This window comes from Cydia fagiglandana, chromosome 11, assembly GCF_963556715.1.
Source record: "Cydia fagiglandana chromosome 11, ilCydFagi1.1, whole genome shotgun sequence".
Classification (NCBI taxonomy): Eukaryota; Metazoa; Arthropoda; class Insecta; order Lepidoptera; family Tortricidae; genus Cydia; species Cydia fagiglandana.
In genome coordinates, this window is record NC_085942.1 from 3,404,788 (window position 1) to 3,424,060 (window position 19,273).

General features: G+C 38.2%; 1 protein-coding gene across 3 annotated transcripts in view; it reads right to left on the reverse strand.

Moving 5' to 3' along the window:
• Positions 1–251: 251 nt before the first annotated feature.
• LOC134668766 (E3 ubiquitin-protein ligase znrf2) overlaps positions 252–19,273 on the reverse strand; it is a 237,395-nt gene continuing 218,373 nt past the window's right edge. For all 3 annotated transcript variants that reach the window (XM_063526221.1, XM_063526223.1, XM_063526224.1), the window contains 3 exons: positions 5,190–5,285; positions 3,993–4,098; positions 252–2,388 (listed from right to left, as the gene is read on the reverse strand). In XM_063526221.1, coding sequence (XP_063382291.1) covers positions 2,331–2,388; positions 3,993–4,098; positions 5,190–5,285 — 260 coding nt within the window. In that variant the 3' untranslated portion in view covers positions 252–2,330. The remainder of the gene's footprint in view (positions 2,389–3,992; positions 4,099–5,189; positions 5,286–19,273) is intronic.

Consider the following 19,273-nt stretch of genomic DNA (forward strand, 5'->3'; position numbering starts at 1 on the left):
AGGGCCACATCACATAGTAGTTAACGAAAATGACGCGGGCCGCACTTTGACTTTATCAAACATTGTCTATTGTCAATATTACATACAAAAAGCCAGCCCGCGGGCCGCCTGTTGTCGACCGCTGGGCGCTGATCTAAGGCATCGGTCCACTGTTACTTTTTACACTGATTCAGGTGATATCTAAAATGAAACAACAATTCTTATCAAACTATATTTCACCACGCGACTCCGGGAAATGAAAACAATACGAGAAAATTTAGAAACAAATCAACTTTATTATCAAGATGAAAAATTAAATCATATATTATATATAAGCTTAAGAAACAGATATGTCACCTGCACGGAACCGAACCATGTGGAGGTGTCACTATAGCGTAAGAGCTAAATTCTGGTCTCTCAAACTGTATAGGTTACAGATGTAGAGCATAATTATTTTCCATCGTATTTTCACGGAAACGTACGAACGTGTCTTGCTATTTCAGTCACAGCCGTATTTCTTCAAACAAAAACGTCACTTTTGACACTTGTTTGACACTGACATATCCGATCCATATCGTTTCAATATCTAGTATTTGACGTATCTCATTGTTTGAATACAGTCTCGTCACAAAAAATACTGACGTTGACTGAAGTAGCATGACAAATACGAACGTTTCCGAGTAAATACGATGGAAAACAATTATGCACTACATCTGTATTATAATATTAACTAAGGCGTAGGAATTATATTAAAATTAGGTGTTAAGGGAGCTAAGTTACAATTGTGAAACTTTTAACCGTCCTAATTTATGATTCTAAGCATTCTAGGGTCGGTTTTATAAATATTATTAGGCTTGGAGCTGTTTTTGAAAAGATTTTTTAAACCTTTTTCACATCAACGAATATACAGTACATTTTTGACAAGATTGAAATAAGGAGTAACATACCTTTGTATCCAAGCAATTATAAAATATTATACATTATGTTTTATGATCATAACTACTAAACAAAGTATAATACCTAAGTAGGTATTTTTACAAAACCAAGCCTGAAAGTTAGACTTTTTACTTAGACGTCATTGGTTAAATCAAAGCGATTCATTTGTTGTAGGTCGTAGGTCTGTGTTGCTCTGTGGTCTGTGACGGATTAATCGGTCTTTGGCATTGGATACGGTGCGGATATATCGGTGATCATTGGCGTCCAAAAGATTAAACTTAGTTTAATAGCGAATCTAAAATTTACCCAATGACGTCATATCGACACCAAATGCACTCACTATAAACCAGGACGGTCAAAAGATTAAAACCTAATCACAGCTCGAGAGACCACCAACGCTTATACATACAATATAAAATAAAAACAATTATATCACTCAATTTCATAATGCCTTCAACTAAAGAGTAACTTTGTAAAATTTACATTTTCTCATTTAAAATTAAAACTTCACCGCGAATTTCCCATTACTATAATTGTCTTTGGGTAAGTCCAGATCCGCCGAATTCGTTCGCGCGACATTCGCGAACCGATTACACACATACGAAATGCACGCTAGCAGTTAAAATCCGTCTAAACTAATTCTGCACAAATTTTGAAGTGAAAATGTTATTGTAACAGTCATATTTTTATAGGAATTTGACGATTACGATTGCACTTCCACAGCAAAATCCGTGCCGCTAGCTTAGCACGTGCGCGCCGCGACACTATCTCACGTGCGAGATAGACTACCCGTTTTTTTCTAACTGTATTAATTAGAAAAGACTGAGTAGTAGCGAGAGAAATACAGTGTTTCGTTGTTCTTTTTGACCAATCCGCTTCACAGCGTAGGTACATACTTAAGAATACAAAGCAATTGTTAAGGTTACCGCAAAACACGGAAATGGACACATAGTAAAAAGTCGTCAGAACCATCTTAAAGGTCCAACAGATTATCGAGACATATCTCTCTGAAAAATAGATTACAAGTCAAATAATAGACAAAAGGACCTTTATTCTAAATGACTATTAACAGGTAGTTGGGTATAGTTTGTAGCTTTCTAATAGACCCCGACGGCTAATCCTTTGTCTATTGTTAAAAAGCTACAAACTATACATACACACCCTGTCGCGACGCATTCGTGCCAAGCCTAGATTTAGCTTGGTGCGACTAGCTCTAGCGATCCTTTTCCAAAATGGCGCGCACGGCGCATTCGCCAGATCTGGACGGACCGTTTATTTTTTAATTTTTATATTTTTAATTGGTAAAACATCTCACTAGCATAATATATTTACAAGGCGTTCGCCGCAGTCTGTTCATTGTATAAAAGTATCACTCGCGACTAGCGCATGGCACTGTGGGTCCGGCCGGGCGGCGACTAGTCGCCGGGGTGCTCCGGACACGATCTGTTCACCTCGAACCATTGGTCTATACATCTGGAAAGGTAAATAATTTATATTAGTGATAGTTACTCGTACATATATACGTACATTCATAACAGAAGAGATAAGATTACTAGCTTCTACTCTAAAGCCGAGTTGCGAACTAAACTCAACATACTTTGGGAACAAATCAAAATAGATATTTATTTTATTTGTGTTTTGTGGTGGCCTAGCGGTACGAGCGTGCGACTTTCAATCCGAAGGTCGCGAGTTCAAACCCCGGCTCGTACCAATGAGTATTTCGGAACTTATGTACGAAATATCATTTGAGATTTACCAGTCGCTTTTCGGTGAAACATCGTGAGGAAACCGGACTATTCCTAATAAGGCCTAGTTTCCCCTCTGGGTTGGAAGGTCAGATGGCTTTCGTAAAACTAGTGCTTTTGTCAATTCTTGGGATTAGTTGTCACCCGGTTGGTTGCCGGTTGGGACCCGGGTATGTCCTTAAACTACGTCCGAGACCACCGGTTTATGGGCAGCAGAGTCCCTGATGAAATTCGGTGTACTCGACTGCGATCGCCAACCCGCCTGCCAAGCGTGGCGATTATGGCATTCACCCCCCATCATGCAAGGGGGAGGCCTATGTTCAGCAGTGGACGTCTTATGGCTAAGAGATGATGAGATGAGTTGTCAAGCGTACCCCAGGCTCTGATGAGCCGTGGCAAAATGCCGGGATAACGCGAGGAAGAAGATGTATGTGTAGGTACTCGTAAGTAGTCAACAACGCAAGTAGCTATAAAAAATGCACGGGCACTGAAATCTCATCTCTGAACAAAGGCCTCTCGAAGGGGCCGATAACCTGAACTAGGTCGAGGGCCCGCGGGCCAAACACGGCCTTTGTGCACCGAGTGCACTTTTACAAGGGGCTGCACTGCACTTGCAATTAGGTAAATGTATCTACCGGCTAGGCTGAGTCAGCTATATATTTCACTTTGAAAGTGAAGATCTTCAACTAGGAAACACTAAATTATTTTGATTTCATTATATAAAATATAAATTTCAACTTTAATCGGTTCAATCCCAGCCTTGGCAACATTTTCTTTCATATACATATGTACTTATGAGTCTTATGATGACATGACATCTATTTCAGTTTATTTTTGTATGGGAGGTACCCTAATATTTTTATTTTACCGTTCTGTCGCCATGCATTGACTAATCTATCCATGTTAAGTTGCAGCTTTCTAGAACTAACGATCACGGGGCATAGCCGCGTACGGACAGACGGACATGGCGAAACTATATTTCTAGGTGACTACGAAACCCAAAAAATTACATAGCTATTAATATGTATGAAATAAGTTTATGGCAAAAATGCCATTTCTGGTACAAGCTTTTATCCTGACTGTACTTTTCTTTCCACAGACAACTAATACTTATCGAGACAATTCTAAAAACCCCAAACACTATTAGGTCGCGTTGTTTTATCACAGAGTTCTTATGGCCTCCTGTCTCCGTCATCAGATCAGCTCGATGGTACCATAATATTGCATTATCACCCGACTTACATATGCATGCAAATTTTCAGCTTCATTGGAAGTAGGAAAATGGGTCAAGCTTGCAAGATTAATGAAAGCTTGTTATTAGGAAGGAATTACCCCTTGTGGTAGATGCAGAGGCAGGGCAGCCTCGCGATGGTGTCACCAGCGGTCAGCTCCTCCAGACAAATCACGCACTCGCCCTTTGAGTCGGAGAGCACGTCCTCTGAAACGCCAAATTAACACGCTTTAAAAATATAGTTTTTAGTATAAGCACGTTCACTGCTTCATTATGTGTCCTACTGTCCGAGGCCATAGACTATACCTACTGCCTAAAAACATCCTTGCATTTTTTTACCAAATCGTCGATCCACTTTGTTGGGGCATTTCTGGGCATTATCATTTTACCTTTTATTTTAAAGCGCTACTTAAGTCGTGTTTCAGTAACGTCTAATCGTCACATCCCTGACAAAATGTATGGAATTTGACATGGACCGTCAGTTTTGTGACGATTGCTAACCGGCCGTTAAGTAATGGTACACAGTTAAGTGCGCCCTTCTGCGCTGTTTCCCGGTATGTGGTAACATTCAAGAATCGTTCTGCCCGAGTGGCCGCCTTATTCTACGAGCTATGTACCCCTTACCAGTGTTTGAAGCTTCTGTGGTTCTTCATATTTTTTATTTAATTTTGCAGGGATATTTACTAAACGCTTGTTTATGTAAGGCGTAAGGCTGTATAATTGTATATATGATGCCTTCGAGACCGCTTCACTTTCAAACTGTCGTGAGTACGGTTGCGTACTATCAAGTTAAGCAGTCCCCAGTACTCTTAAGTGCTTTAAAATGGAGTCCTAGGCAAATGCAAAACTCCGACTAAAAATACGTAAAATAATTTAATTTTAAGACTTTCAATCCGGAGGTCGCGGGTTTTAACCCCGGCTCGTACCAATGAGTTTTTCGGAACTTAGGTATTTACCAGTTGCTTTTCGGTGAAGGAAAACATAAACGTGAAGAAACCGGGCTAATCCCGATAAGGCCTAGCTTACCCTCTGGGTTGGAAGATCTGATGGCAGTCGCTTTCGTAAAAACTAGTGCCTATTAGGTTAAATCATGGGATTAGTTGTCAAGCGAACCCCAGGCTGCCATGAGCCGTGGCAAAATGCCGGGATAACGCGAGGAAGAAGAACAACGTTATCCAGGAGCTACCGCGAACCACGTTCGATGTGTTACCTCCCTGTCACACTTACGTACGAATTTACGAGTGCGACAGAGAGGCAACCCGTCGAACGTGGTGCGCGGTAGGCCTTCTGATACTGACCATTATAGGAAAGGCGAGGCCTGGTGAGACACATGACGAGGTGGCACTCGATGTCATCTGGCAGCACGAATTTGCTGCACACTGGACATTTGATTCCTGAAACAACCATAAAAACTATATTAGTGGCTAGAAGAAGGAAAAAAACGGACAAGTGCGAGTAGGACTCGCCCACCGAATTCAAAAAGGAGGAAGTTCTCTATTCATCATCATCATCATCCGCATTCGAGGGAAGCCAGTGCTGTCAAACTGGTTTAACTTGACAGACATTCAGACATACTCTATGAGAGTAACTACTGATGAAACTCACCGTACACAATGTCAAATAGGAAAAAGTCTTCATTTCATTTCATTTCATATTCGATGGGATTTTTTAGCTTTATTAAATCGATCCCGAGACCGCTCGACACTTATAACAATTAATAAAATGACAATGACGAGTATTTGGATGTTCTTCGATAATAATTCGTCTATCTAGTTTAGACTTTACGTAAATGTTTTCAATTAGTCGACATCATATTAAAACGAATTTACGTAAGGACACAGAATAAATAATAGTACTAGGTACAGAAGACTCACTCTCTAACAAAACGCGTCTGTCACGATCAGCACAGATATGACCGCTAGGTGGCGACAGCGCCACGCGCGTCTTATGGCAAACCCCAAAATTGGGGTCGAACGGATGTACTTTTAGCTACCTGTAACAAAGCGACGAAACCGCGGAGTGAGTCACGCCTGGTAAGGATCACAAAACGTTGTTTTGTAAACTGTCACGTAGAAGCCTTAGCATTCAACCCGTAGCCTTGACTTCTCACGTAATAAACACGTATATACGTACGTTACATTATAATAGCAAGTCTGTAAATATTCGCAACATATTCCGTCATAATTATAACTTCCTTTCGCAATGTCTTATGTGAAGTGTATGGTAAAATACACCAAGTTTAAAGTGTGATAAAATGAAAATTCAAATAAACACATTCATTGCCAACGTTTTCGTAGCGCTACGCTCGAAGCCGATCCCAGCATTTTTCTGCTTTGTAGAGAAAAGCGGCTACGACCATATATAGAACCCGCCACTCAACGTGTTAATATTAAGGATTACTTCATAATTAAGTAAGTACCTAAGTAACTTAATTTTTAACAAGCATAGACGTCTGTGAACGTTGCTATTAAGCTTAGAATAAATTTGATCTGGTCTGGCCCAAGGCAGTAATTTTTTCCACTTTAAAAATTATTCTAATACCTAAGTAACGATGTGAAATTAAGCGTGATAAAATTAAAGTCCATAAAATTAGTCCACATACAACCGCGACAGCCAAGCACTCTTTATTACCTACTTTTTATACTATGATCCATTGACGTATAATATCTATTACAATAATTTATTAAAAATATACAAAAATAAAAGTATTAACAAAATAATTTAACTAAAAATTAAAACTAAACTCTAACAACTATTTCAATGCTATGATCATATTCATAACAAGATTAGACCCACTTAATCGCCATTTTATATGGACGGTTTCTAAGAATAAAATGGACTGCTCAAGCATAAACGACCTGCGTCACCAAAATCTTTAGGAATTAGGATCGCTAGAAAATACAGCCAGTCAGTCGCAGGACTCTCAAAAAACCGGGCAAGTGCGAGTCGGACTCGCGCACGAAGGGTTCCGTACCACAATGCAAAAAAAAAACAATAAAAAGCAAAAAAAAAACGGTCACCCATCCAAGTACTGACCACTCCCGACGTTGCTTAACTTTGGTCAAAAATCACGTTTATTGTATGGGAGCCCCATTTAAATCTTTATTTTATTCTGTTTTTAGTATTTGTTGTTATAGCGGCAACAGAAATACATAATCTGTGAAAATTTCAACTGTCTAGCTATCACGGTTCGTGAGATACAGCCTGGTGACAGACGGACGGACGGACGGACGGACGGACGGACGGACGGATGGACAGCGAAGTCTTAGTAATAGGGTCCCGTTTTACCCTTTGGGTACGGAACCCTAAAAATACCAGCTATTTTTAAACCGCTCCATCGCAAACACCTACCCGTGTGTCTGTCGTATAAAACAAAAGAACGTGAACCTTCCTCTGACATCGACAGCAAAAACAATTCAGCAGGTATTCGGGAAATGGAGAATATCGATCTACGAGGATGGAGTGGTACCACTTACCAGTTTTAAATTTAACCTCCAGTAGCCTATAGGCATAGCCGCCCAGACGTCAAAACTTACCAAGGCAATTACAATTTTGATTTGTCAAAATAATGATTCAAATTAGAATGGAACAGGAGACTTTTTATCGGCCTCTGGGCAGCTAGAGGATAAAGAAAGGCTTGAATTATATTTTGAGTTTTGATCTGTAAGAGGTTAAAGCTAGTGGCCGATCGAAACCGGATTTTTTGCAGAAACCGAACCCGTTTCGATCGAAACCATGATAGATGAAAACTATGATTTTATACCTAAACCGAAAATATCGAAAATACAGTTTCGGCGCGCCCGCAGTGTCCATCAGATATTTTTGGCCTGAACCGAACCTTCGATGTATCATCATGATTTTTATTCTGAAACCTAAAACAATACTAAAACTTCGTTCAGACAAAAGTTAAATCAGAGTAATTTCTCCGTCGTGTATTTTATAATATGATCGTAAGTCATGAAATGGTATGCGATTTAATATCACTAAGGAAAGTAATTGGTCTTATTGAAGTGACTTTATTACATCATGATATCTACTCCCGGGTCTACACAGATAACAATTATCGGATATAAGTCCTCACATGCATGAGTCAATACTCGATATCGCTACATCCATATGTGATTTATGTATTATTGTTGAGCTCAATGATCTATTGTCACTGATACTGTCATCCGTTCGTTATCAAATTACTAGAAAGCCGTCAGACTGACGATTAAACATATTAATGAAGCGACGTCAAATATAACTACACATTAAGAACGACGGGACATGAGAGATACGACGGTCTTCGTTCGTAAAATATAAATGTCATATTCTCGGTTCTCGGTATTAAACTTGTTAATTTACAGTGAAATTATTCTAACATCACACACCTATTTGACAGTTATGAATTCACCCTTATAGATACGATGCTAAGATCTACCATTCTGAGAAATGTCATAAGAAACGCTAAAAGAAAGATTACATTTATTTTAGTAAAACGTCGTTTTGAAATATAGTCGCACCAATAAAAGTCTGCAGCGGATTTGATAGCCCACGCAGTGTAAATGTTATTTATAGGTCAGAATTTCATAGAAGTTTGACGTTTAAAATGACACTTGCACTGCGTGGGCTATCAAAATCGCTGCAGACTTTATACGGTCAAACTTTACAAATATGTGTCAAGTTTTGCACCTGAATAATTTCGCAATGGTACCATGTTCTCAGGGCCCAACGTATTATCCTTTTTTTTTTTGTTTTTTGACGCAACCCCGCCATATTGTCCGTCGTGACTAGGGTTGCCAATAAGGCGTCTAAAATATAGTACATTTAAAAAAAATATAGTACTTTTAGATAAAATACTAAATATGAGTGTAATTGGAGCATTCCATGAAATTGTCTACCGTTGTCCCGTACAAACGTGAAGTTTCTGAAGATTTAAAGGTATAAGAGTTTCTTTTTCTATGACAAATGGTCAAAAATATGCACAGAAAAATAATCGCCTGCTTTAAATGCCGAGAAAAGTCGCAACACAGGAAATACAATGCGTTTGTACGGGACAGCCCGTGGAATGCTCCAATATATGTTTAATCGGAAATATAGTATTTTAGCGTACTATATATTTTTCCAAAAGTATATAGTACAGAGAGCCAAAATATAGTACAATACTATATAATATAGTACGGTTGGCAACCCTAGTCGTGACGTATGTGACTGCAATCATTGCAGGCTAATGAATGCCTAATAAACTTAAGACTACTGCTTACGTCACTAAATATCTCACTACCTCGTACGACGCATAGTACAGTCACCTGCAATAATATGTTACTCTTCGAAGGCCGCAAAAATATGTGACACGCTATTATGACTACAAATAATATCGTGTCAGGTATTTTTGCGGCCTTCGTTGTGTAACATATTATTACAGGTGACTGTACGGATGTCTGATCCACCTTCTATACTGTAATCGTACATATACCAATGCTACCATTTGGGTCCTGAGAACATGGTACAATCAGCAGCAGAAGTTGCTAAGCGGGCGAGGTGTTCAAAATTACTTTGACACGCTCTTATTATCTTAACGATAAAGTCGCGTCAAGATAATTTTGAACACCTGGCCCGCTTAGCAATTTCTGCTGCTGACTTTACCATGTTCTCAGGTACATATTATCCTGACGCAACGACGCCATATTGACAGTCGTGACGCATGTGATTGCAATCATTGCAGGCTAATGAACGCCTAATAAAGATATACGGCTTCTGTTTTTAGCTGTAGTTATACTCGTATACTACTTGTATTAGTCAGTATTACCGTCGATCTGTTGACTGGCGATTTTAAACCATAATGCAATGATATACGGTCCATTGATAATCAGTTAAGTGTTGTTAATACCATTAAACGAGGTTACTTCGATCGCTATTTACGATTCCGTACCTACTGATTTAGTTTTTAATTAAGTTTCTTCTATTCTTTATTAGGGTTCCGAAGGGTAAAAACGGGACCCTATTACTAAGACTCTACTGTCCGTCTGTCTGTCTGTCACCAGGTTATATCTCATCAACCGTGATAGCTAGTTGAAATTTTCACAGATGATGTATTTCTGTTGCCGCTATAACAACAAAAACTAAAAACAGAATAAAATAAATATTTCAGTGGGGCTCCCATACAATAACGTGATTTTTTTGCCGTTTTTTGCGTAATGGTAAGTTGCTAAGCGGGCGAGGTGTTCAAAATGATCTTGACTCGAATTCATTGTTGAGAGAATAAGAGCGCGTCGAGGTAATTGTGAGCACCTCGCCCGCTTAGCAACTTCTGCTGCTGATTGTACGGAACCCTTCATGCGCGAGTTCAACTCGCACTTGGCCGGTTTATTATATCTTTAATTAGGCGACATTGATGTAAGATACACTAAAATTAAAGTAACTCGGGCACTTCATATATTTACTCTTTTAAATTTTTGCAAAATGCAGATTTCCTTACCGGTATTTCCATGGAGTTTTCCTTCACTAGAACTCATTGGTAGGTACGACACTTAACTCTTAATTATTATACAATTATGAGAAATCCAGCACGAATTATTCTTATACGTAGGCAACTCTGAAAGTTCTTAGAAAAGGCTACTTATAGATCATATAACAAAAAGAGGCATATTATTTATGAAAATATAACTCTTTATACTTTTTTTGAGGTATATGCAATTTGGTTGTTATCTGTGTTTCAGGATTGATGGCAATTTGGAAATTGTACGTCGAGCGTTATTCCAATTTCGACCTAAGAATTTTTTCGTATTACTATTTATAACGATTTTCATTGTGGGCTCAGCCAACAACAGAGTTACAGTAGGCTTCAGTTATAGTCTCATAATGAAGCCTAGTTCTTGTACATCTGTTTATTTTTTAAATTAGACATTTAATCGCTTTTGTAGTTATTCAACGGATGATCATAGAGAAGCATGTCATTCAAGAGTGACGTCAAAAGTTTACATCGCACAGTTGTGCGGTTAATAAAAAATACTGGCAAAAAATTGTATATCAGTAGTTTTCGATATCCCTCAGTATTCATATGACACTGTTAAAAAAATCTTGCTTAAATTATTTTGTGTCAAAAAAGCTTGAATCCCGATGGGTACCTTATGAATTTCATACAAAACCTCCGAGGACCTAAAATCGCCATACAAAAAAGACATTGGAAGAATGAGCTGTGTGCGCTTCAGGGTAATCCTATCCTAATGAAAATTTGTACGCGTGGTCAGAAAGAGATAAAGCACGCATTAAAATAAAGAGTAACGTCCTAATTACTTCAGCTTTTTCTATTCTAAACACTTTCAGTTTGCCCCTCGTAATCTATTTTATTTAATGATTTGATGAAACAAAATTTGTGACAATGTCACAAAGCCTTTGACATATTTCTCTATTGCTATTATTTATTTTTCTGTAAATAGTTTTGTTCTGTAAATAGTTCGAATGAGACTAAATCCTTGTTCCTAGACTGACATACATACAATGCGACAAAATTAAAAACACGTTTATTCTCAGGTGACAGGTGAGCCAAGGTGACAATCGCTTGCGCTTCGCCATCGAATTGCTTTGTGTCTCTCTATCACTCTTCCATATGAGTGTGACAGTGTCAGTTGCGTTTCGTTCGCTTCGGAGCGTTAGCGATTGGCATGTTGTCTATGGGGCCAGTTCAGTATGGTACGAACAATTGAGTTCCAGTGAAATTCCGCAACATGGCGCGTGATATATTTATTGCTGGTCAGGCGTTATCTTTTATACGTTGTTATACGTTATCATAGTCTAATAAAACATGGTCTTCTCTTCCCAGAGTGACACAAGGCTACGTCACAATAACATGGCCGCTATATATAGCGCTCTCGCATATTATCATATAGCGCTGTCGCACGATGACGTAGGCTTGTGTCAGTCAGGTGACCTAGAAAAGACGGGAAGAGAGTACCAGGCGGAGTATATTATTATACCATGTACGTTATCTTTTTAGCCCGCAATACGAGTATAACAGGAAAACCACATGTGTAATATGTATTCGTACGTGTTTGATATTCTGACGCCTGATGTAGGTACTGTAGGCGTCAATGTACGAAAATATACTTTAGGAGCTGTTTATAACACCGTCGAAATGTAGTAAATATGTATGAGTGTGGATACTTCGTTTTATATCTTCGGTCGTCAGTGGATTTAATTTAAGAGAGAACACTTTTCTTTAGAACGCTGAATAGTGTTTTCAAATTATTAACCGAGCGAAACGAGCAGTATCTGCTATTTTTGACAAGGCTTCTTTAAATCTTATTAAAAACCGTAGATACTGCAAAAATTTCAAGATGTCAGCCGCGAAATGTGAAGATGCTAGTTCCATTTTACTTCTAGGTATACCAGGCGGTCTAGAATAGGTTTAGTTCTCGTGCGCGAGTCCATATTTGATGTCGCGCTAGATGTATGTAGTCGCGCGCGAGAACGCAACTCATGCCACAGAATAAATAATAGTACTAGGTACAGAAGACTCACTCTCTAACAAAACGCGTCTGTCACGATCAGCACAGATATGGCCGCTAGGTGGAGACAGCGCCACGCGCGGCTTATTGCAAACCCCAAAATTGGGGTGGAACGGATGTACTTTTAGCTACCTGTAGCAAAGCGACGAAATCGCGGAGTGAGCCACGCCTGCTCATGCTATGCTTAAGGGGCCCACTGATTAACAGTCCGCCGGACGGTATCGGCCTGTCAGTTAGAACAAAATTTTGACAGTCCCGAACAACTGACAGGCCGATACCGTCCGGCGGACTGTTAATCAGTGGGCCCCTTAAAAGGTCCAGAGTATTCGAGAACGAATGGCAATGGCACCAAACGGCATAGCACTTATTTCACAAACCCCAATCAACTAGCTTTATTAGCCCAAGGCATAGAGAAAAAATACATAGAGTGCTCACTCCATACTTCAGTTTAGAACTAAAAAGACTATTATTTTCGTAGTCGACATCTAGCATCGAGTAGCGGAATTATGAGTACTGCTACTTGACAATAGATGTAGCACCGACTGAAAAGTCAAATGCTCAACAATTTTCAGCTAATATTAAACCAAAAAAAAAAAATAAAAAAAATAAAGCGTTTATTCACAAGCTTACTTACATCTAGATACATTATATTCTTCTGCCAAACCACAGAGAGTGGTTTGTTGGCAGACGAGGCTCCTATTATAATTAGTTTATGTAAGTACTAGGTAGTTTATTTATATGTAACTTAAACTTATCTACTTAACCCTTTACCGCATGCGTAGCCCTATATGGCATTAACCGGAACATTATTTTCAACGATTCAGCTTTTAATATTAGTTGTAGATTGTAGTTTAATACAGTTTTCGTGAGTCACTCGAGAATTCTGGTATCAAGTAACGGTATTGATAATTCCGCTACTCGATGCTAGATGTCGACTGCGAAAATAATAGTCGTTTTGGTACCAAAACGGATGTATAGAATGAGCACTCTATTCTTACTATATTTCTCTATGCCCAAGGCAAGTGTGGTCTGCAGCAAAAACACTATCCGTATACTCGTCACGTACTTCGTCTTATTATACCAAAACGTCTTAAGAAATGTTTAGTTCGCATGCACATACGTCTATTTGCTTTTAAGTGGTGAAGGTGGATTACAGTAAGGCGGTTTAATGTTGCTGGTTCATTAAATAGGGACTTGTTAGGTATACTGATTAAAAAACTGGAGAAATTATGCGAGGAGCTTGTGTTGTGTGGAATGCTAGGTCTAAGTCTCTTAGGCCCATTTGCACCATCCCCCTAACCCGGGGTTAAGTGGTTAAACCGTTAAACCAGTGTCAAATTGTACTGGTAACTATGGTAACTTTAGGTTTAACCGATTAAATCCGGGTTAGTGGAATGGTGCAAGTGGGCCTTAGTGTTAATAAAAGATACTACACTACATACAGTCACCCAGCTCGTACCAATGATTTTTTCGGATCGTAAGTATAACATCTTCGCTTCGGCAATTAGTGTAACTCGTAATTAAGTATATTTTTCATAGGGTTACTCGACCCATAATGTGTTAAGGAACAAACAATAAGGAAGGAAATCTTTAATATTTTCTCAGTCGCTTTTCAAAGGGAAACATGATGGTGAGTAAACCGGAGTAGTCCAAATAAGACCTATTATAGCCTTGAGGTTGCAGGGTTAGATGGCAACCGCCTTCCGTGAAAACTAGTGCCTGCGTCAAATCTTGTCATGAGGCACAAAATAAATAATAGTACTAGGTACAGAAGACTCACTCTCTAACAAAGCGCGTCTGTCACGATCAGCACAGATATGGCCGCTAGGTGGCGACAGCGCCACGCGCGGCTTATGGCAAACCCCAAAATTGGGGTCGAACGGATGTACTTTTAGCTACCTGTAGCAAAGCGACGAAATCGCGGAGTGAGCCGCGCCTGCATCATGTTACCAAAGCGGTTATAGTTTTGCTACATACAATAACCATTTACCATAGGTTGGTCCTGATAACTACCAATTGATCATACCTAACTAAAAACGCCTACGTCATACAATGGAAAGCCGGCCCGGAGTACGTTATAGAATTTCCTGCAGACAGAAGCATAAAAGGTATTTCATGTTCCCGTCCTGGACCCACGGGTCGGGATATGTAAAGTTTTAAAACGGATTGTACAATTTGTACAGATAGTTTAGTAATTGTCGAACCTTTAGGCATTGATTAATATTAGTTTACATTTTCATGCATTAGCATTAGCAAAAATTTGTGCTATTGGCTATCGCTGTATATATTTTATTTTCTGTGGGCTAACGTTTACGAGTTATTTATTAAAAACTAAAAAAATAAACGATTGTAGAACAAGTTATAAGTAACTTTCCCACCTTAATAATATTTTGTATTGAGATCACTCTGACCCACGCTCAATATTATTTTTTACCTCCCATTTATCAACAGATTTGTATAATAAAATATATATTTTTACAAACGTAATAAGTGTAACTTTACGACAATATTTTTTGTTTTCAGATTCCTGTTACACTTTAAAAAATAATTATAATAAAATATAAAATACATTTTTTAATATTTTCTACTTTATTCTTTTTTTTGTTAGAAAGTGCATTGTTTTTGTTCTAAAAATAGACTTCTCGTCCTTAATTTATCCGAAAATGATATATCACATGCCCTAATAGGTATAGTTTTAGAGAAATGTAGCTCCAAGTGAAGCGCGGCAGTGTCGAACTTCCCCCCCCCCACTAATTGAGAGGTGGCTCTCGATGTCTCCCGGTCTGTATCTGCTCATGACCAGCTAAGAATCAACTGTGCCAAGTTTCAGCGCATAGTCACAAAGTGCAAGGTCCCCATACAACGGTGTGCACTAACAAACCAGCTAGCCTATGTTCAGCAGTGGACGTCTTATGGCTGAGATGATGATGATGATTTGCGGATACGTTATAAGTGAACTGAAAAAAGAGTAATATTTTCTGGAAATAGTTTGATTTGTTCTAATAGGTTATAAGTACTTACACAATTTTTACAAAATACTCAAATAAGACAAACAATCTCATACATTAAATCATCTTCAACAAAATATCCCATTATTCAATACCTTAAAAGCCCATCTTCGTTATTCCGAAGCTCAGGTGGCTTTCAATAACGATATCGAAGTCATTGTGCACAAAACAAAGCCCAATGGCGTCCAATATTGCAGACTCACGGTCCAATCGCTCTATTTGACTAATAGTCCAGTCAACTGGGGTACATATTGGGTCGCATAATAATTGATTGTCCTAATGTAATGTTACGCATAAAACTCATTTCGCATAATTGTTATTGTGCTGGAAATATTAACATTTCTGAGAAATTATAACACAAACCTAACCTAACCTCACCTATTCTACACAACCTATGAAAAATATTTTCGAAAATACTTTCTGTTTCAGCTGGAGAAAAAATATGCGAAAAGAGTTTTATGCGTAACATTATATTATGACAATCAATTATTATGCGATGAGATAGGATCCCAGTCAAGTGACTCCTAGATTTCCTAGATGTACGGAAATACTCGTGCCATGATTTTCACCGACGTTATAGTCAGTAGCAGAAATTACTAAGTGAGTAAAGTACTAAAAAAATACTTTAGCTCTTTGGGTTCTCATAGAAAAAGTAAGCTAAATAAGCTCTAGCTTGTCAAATTTCTTTGATGATTCTTCAGAAATGTCAAGCATCAAATATCTAAGATTGTTAGAGCAATCTTATCTCAGGTCAACGTGACGATAAACTCAACATGCAAAGCACATAGCCCAATTAAATACAGTATGTGTCTGACCATGGGGCTTTAATTCCAGGGATTAATTTTACTCGCTAAACTGAGCTACTTTTACTATGGGACCAACCCTAAAATCGGGCTTTTCCATAGAAAACGTTGACATCTGATTAGCCAAATTGTATGAAAAAGTTAAAAAAAAAAATCGGGGTTTCGGGGTTGGTGCCATAATAAAAGTAGCTCAGTTTAGCGAGTAGAATCGAGCCCTGGATTTAAAGCCCCATGGTCAGTAACACCCTGTATATTTACTTGTGGCGCCTGATTGATTGAATCACAGACAAGAGATCCACCAGACAGCATAGTCGCGCTACCCGCTCTGCCACGCATACGGTAATTTTACTCCATGTTCGAGTCGAAAGTGTCTTTATGTGACGTCCGTGTCTTTGAACGGACCAATCACGGCACAGGTCTTCGCTCACCTCGTCCCGCGCGCCCCCGCATTTTTGGCATCATCGGTTGCATGAAATAATTGCTCTAAACTCGGTCTAGAGGATTCCTAGTCTATGGATTGAATTTAAACTCTAGGCCCGGAATACTGAGGGAACAGGGTAGGGATTTTATCGCCCCTCTTTTCATAAACGGTGAACGTGATTTCACTCTATCCTCCGTCTAATGGCTATCTTCGAAATCTACTTATACCATTTAGTCATTTAAGGGTGCTGGAGTAGATAAATGTCTTTGCAGTTCTATGCAGATTTCTTCACTATCTATCACCAATAGGCAATAGCAAAAAGAATATATAAGTCACTGTAAATTTACTGCCATCTATCGACACACGACTATAACTCACAATACACACGTATAAAATTATCAAAAAAATGAATATATATGGATAAATGATTTTATTATTTTTATATCATTTTGACCCATGTTCATTCACTGATATCTATGTGTTAAAATTGTTAAATATGAAACGGTGTTGTCACGCCAAGCCGAGCATATAGGCTAAAGGTGTGTGCGCCATCTATCCGAGAATAACTTTTTCTTGATTTCCGAGGCACGTTTTTTTCTTAGACTATTCATCTTATACGAAGTTACATATGTCTTTGCCAATAGGTATACTTCTTTGTTTCACCAAAAATCAATACATCGTTGCTTATCATGAACAGTGGTACAACTAAAAATGAAATGCTATTGCATTTAATATTCTATCTTTTACTGGTAAGATTTAAATAGAAATAGAAATAGAAATATATTTATTTGCCATTAAATGTGGTATACAATGGTGTTACATTATTATTTATAGAGCCGTACACATTTAGGCTTTAAAAAGCCATGCAAATGAAAATTATACTAAATTTAAGTTTAATTAATATTATTATTTAAAACAAAACATGCATTATTAAACTAGTTAAGTCATTAACGTGGACTGTTACAAAAGATTATGAAGTGATAGTTTTATCTAAAAATTCATTCAGACTATAGTAACACTTGTCAACAAGGAAAGAGTACAGTTTGTTTTTAAATTTATTAAGTGGTAGCTGTTTAAGCTCGTCAGGCAGTCTGTTAAATATTTTAACGCACATTGCATAGCAGCTTTTATTTTTCATAACTGTATGCATATTAGGGAGTACTAGCCTGTCAGGATATCTAGTGTTAAAATGTGTTATATCTCTTTTCATGACGAACATATCGGGATGCAATTTAACAAATACACAAACTTCGTATATATAAATCGAGTGCACCGTTAACAATTTCAATTTTATAAAAGAACTTACACAGGATGTTCTTTGAGGCCAGTTTTGAGGGATGTCGCATATTGCTCTAATGCATTGCTTTTGTGCTATAAAGGCATGATTTACATATGATGAATTGCCCCAAATCAATATACCGTACCTTAAATTGGATACAACATAAGCATGATATGCCATTATAGCAGTTTTCATATCAGTTATGCGTGTCAAACGCCATAAAACATATACAAATCTATTAATTTTTGAGCATACCTTATCCACATGCGTTTTCCAAGTACATCGATCATCTAGGGCAAATCCTAAAAACGTAGTGGTATCGCATTCTACGAGAGTGTGTCCATTATAGGCTATATGCAGTTTCTCCTTCTTTCCTCTTCTATTAATAAATTGGATGTACTTTGTTTTATCAATATTAACTTGTAAATTATTATCATTTAACCATTTAATTATGTCAGCAATAGCATTATTAATAATATTCTCATAATTTTCATTATCCCTATCGCAAATAACAATTGAGATATCGTCCGCAAATAAGGTACAACTGTGATTTGTAATTAGAGGTAAATCGTTGATGTATAAAAGGAACAATAAAGGGCCAAGTATAGTCCCTTGAGGTACTCCAACCCTATTACATAACATGTTTGAGCTATAATTCTGTTGCATTTTCTCATCATCTACACCTACTATTTCTACTATTTGGCGACGATTGCTGAGATAGCTCTCAATCCACGAGTTTACCAGTCCTCTCATGCCATAGGCTTCACATTTCTTTAGTAGTGACCTGTGCGATACATGGTCAAAGGCTTTGCTCATGTCAAAGAATATGGCAACAGTTTTGAGACCCTTATCTACATTATCAACTATCTTGTTTATTAAATTAAATGTGGCCAATGTGGTGGACTTACCTTTTTGGAAGCCATTTTGGTGGTCACTTATTATTTCACTAGTTTTCACTAGTTTAAAGTAAAGTAAAGTAAAGTAAAGTCTAATGTCATTTCATTTTGTTTTGTGTCACGACATATCGACATATCAAATAATGAAACAATCCCTCGACTCCTCGTTGATTGGGATACCGTTCCCATTTACCATCATTGGAATCGGCCCAGCTCGTAAATAATCAGCAAACTGAACAACACTTTCCTGAAAATTATAATTTCGGAATCGCTTTTCATTTGGCCCGGGAATTTGAGAGGCTATTCAGTGCGGATTTCAATCGAGATAGCTAGGGTTCTAAGTGACAAAAAAAGGTCGAACCTTTTTTTTCTTGATTAAAGCATGAAACTTGGCACAGTTGTTCCTTATATCAAACCAAGCCGATTTCGATCGGTAGCCCGAAGGAGCCCCCCCTCTGGGGCCGGAGAGGGGGGGGGTCAAAGTAC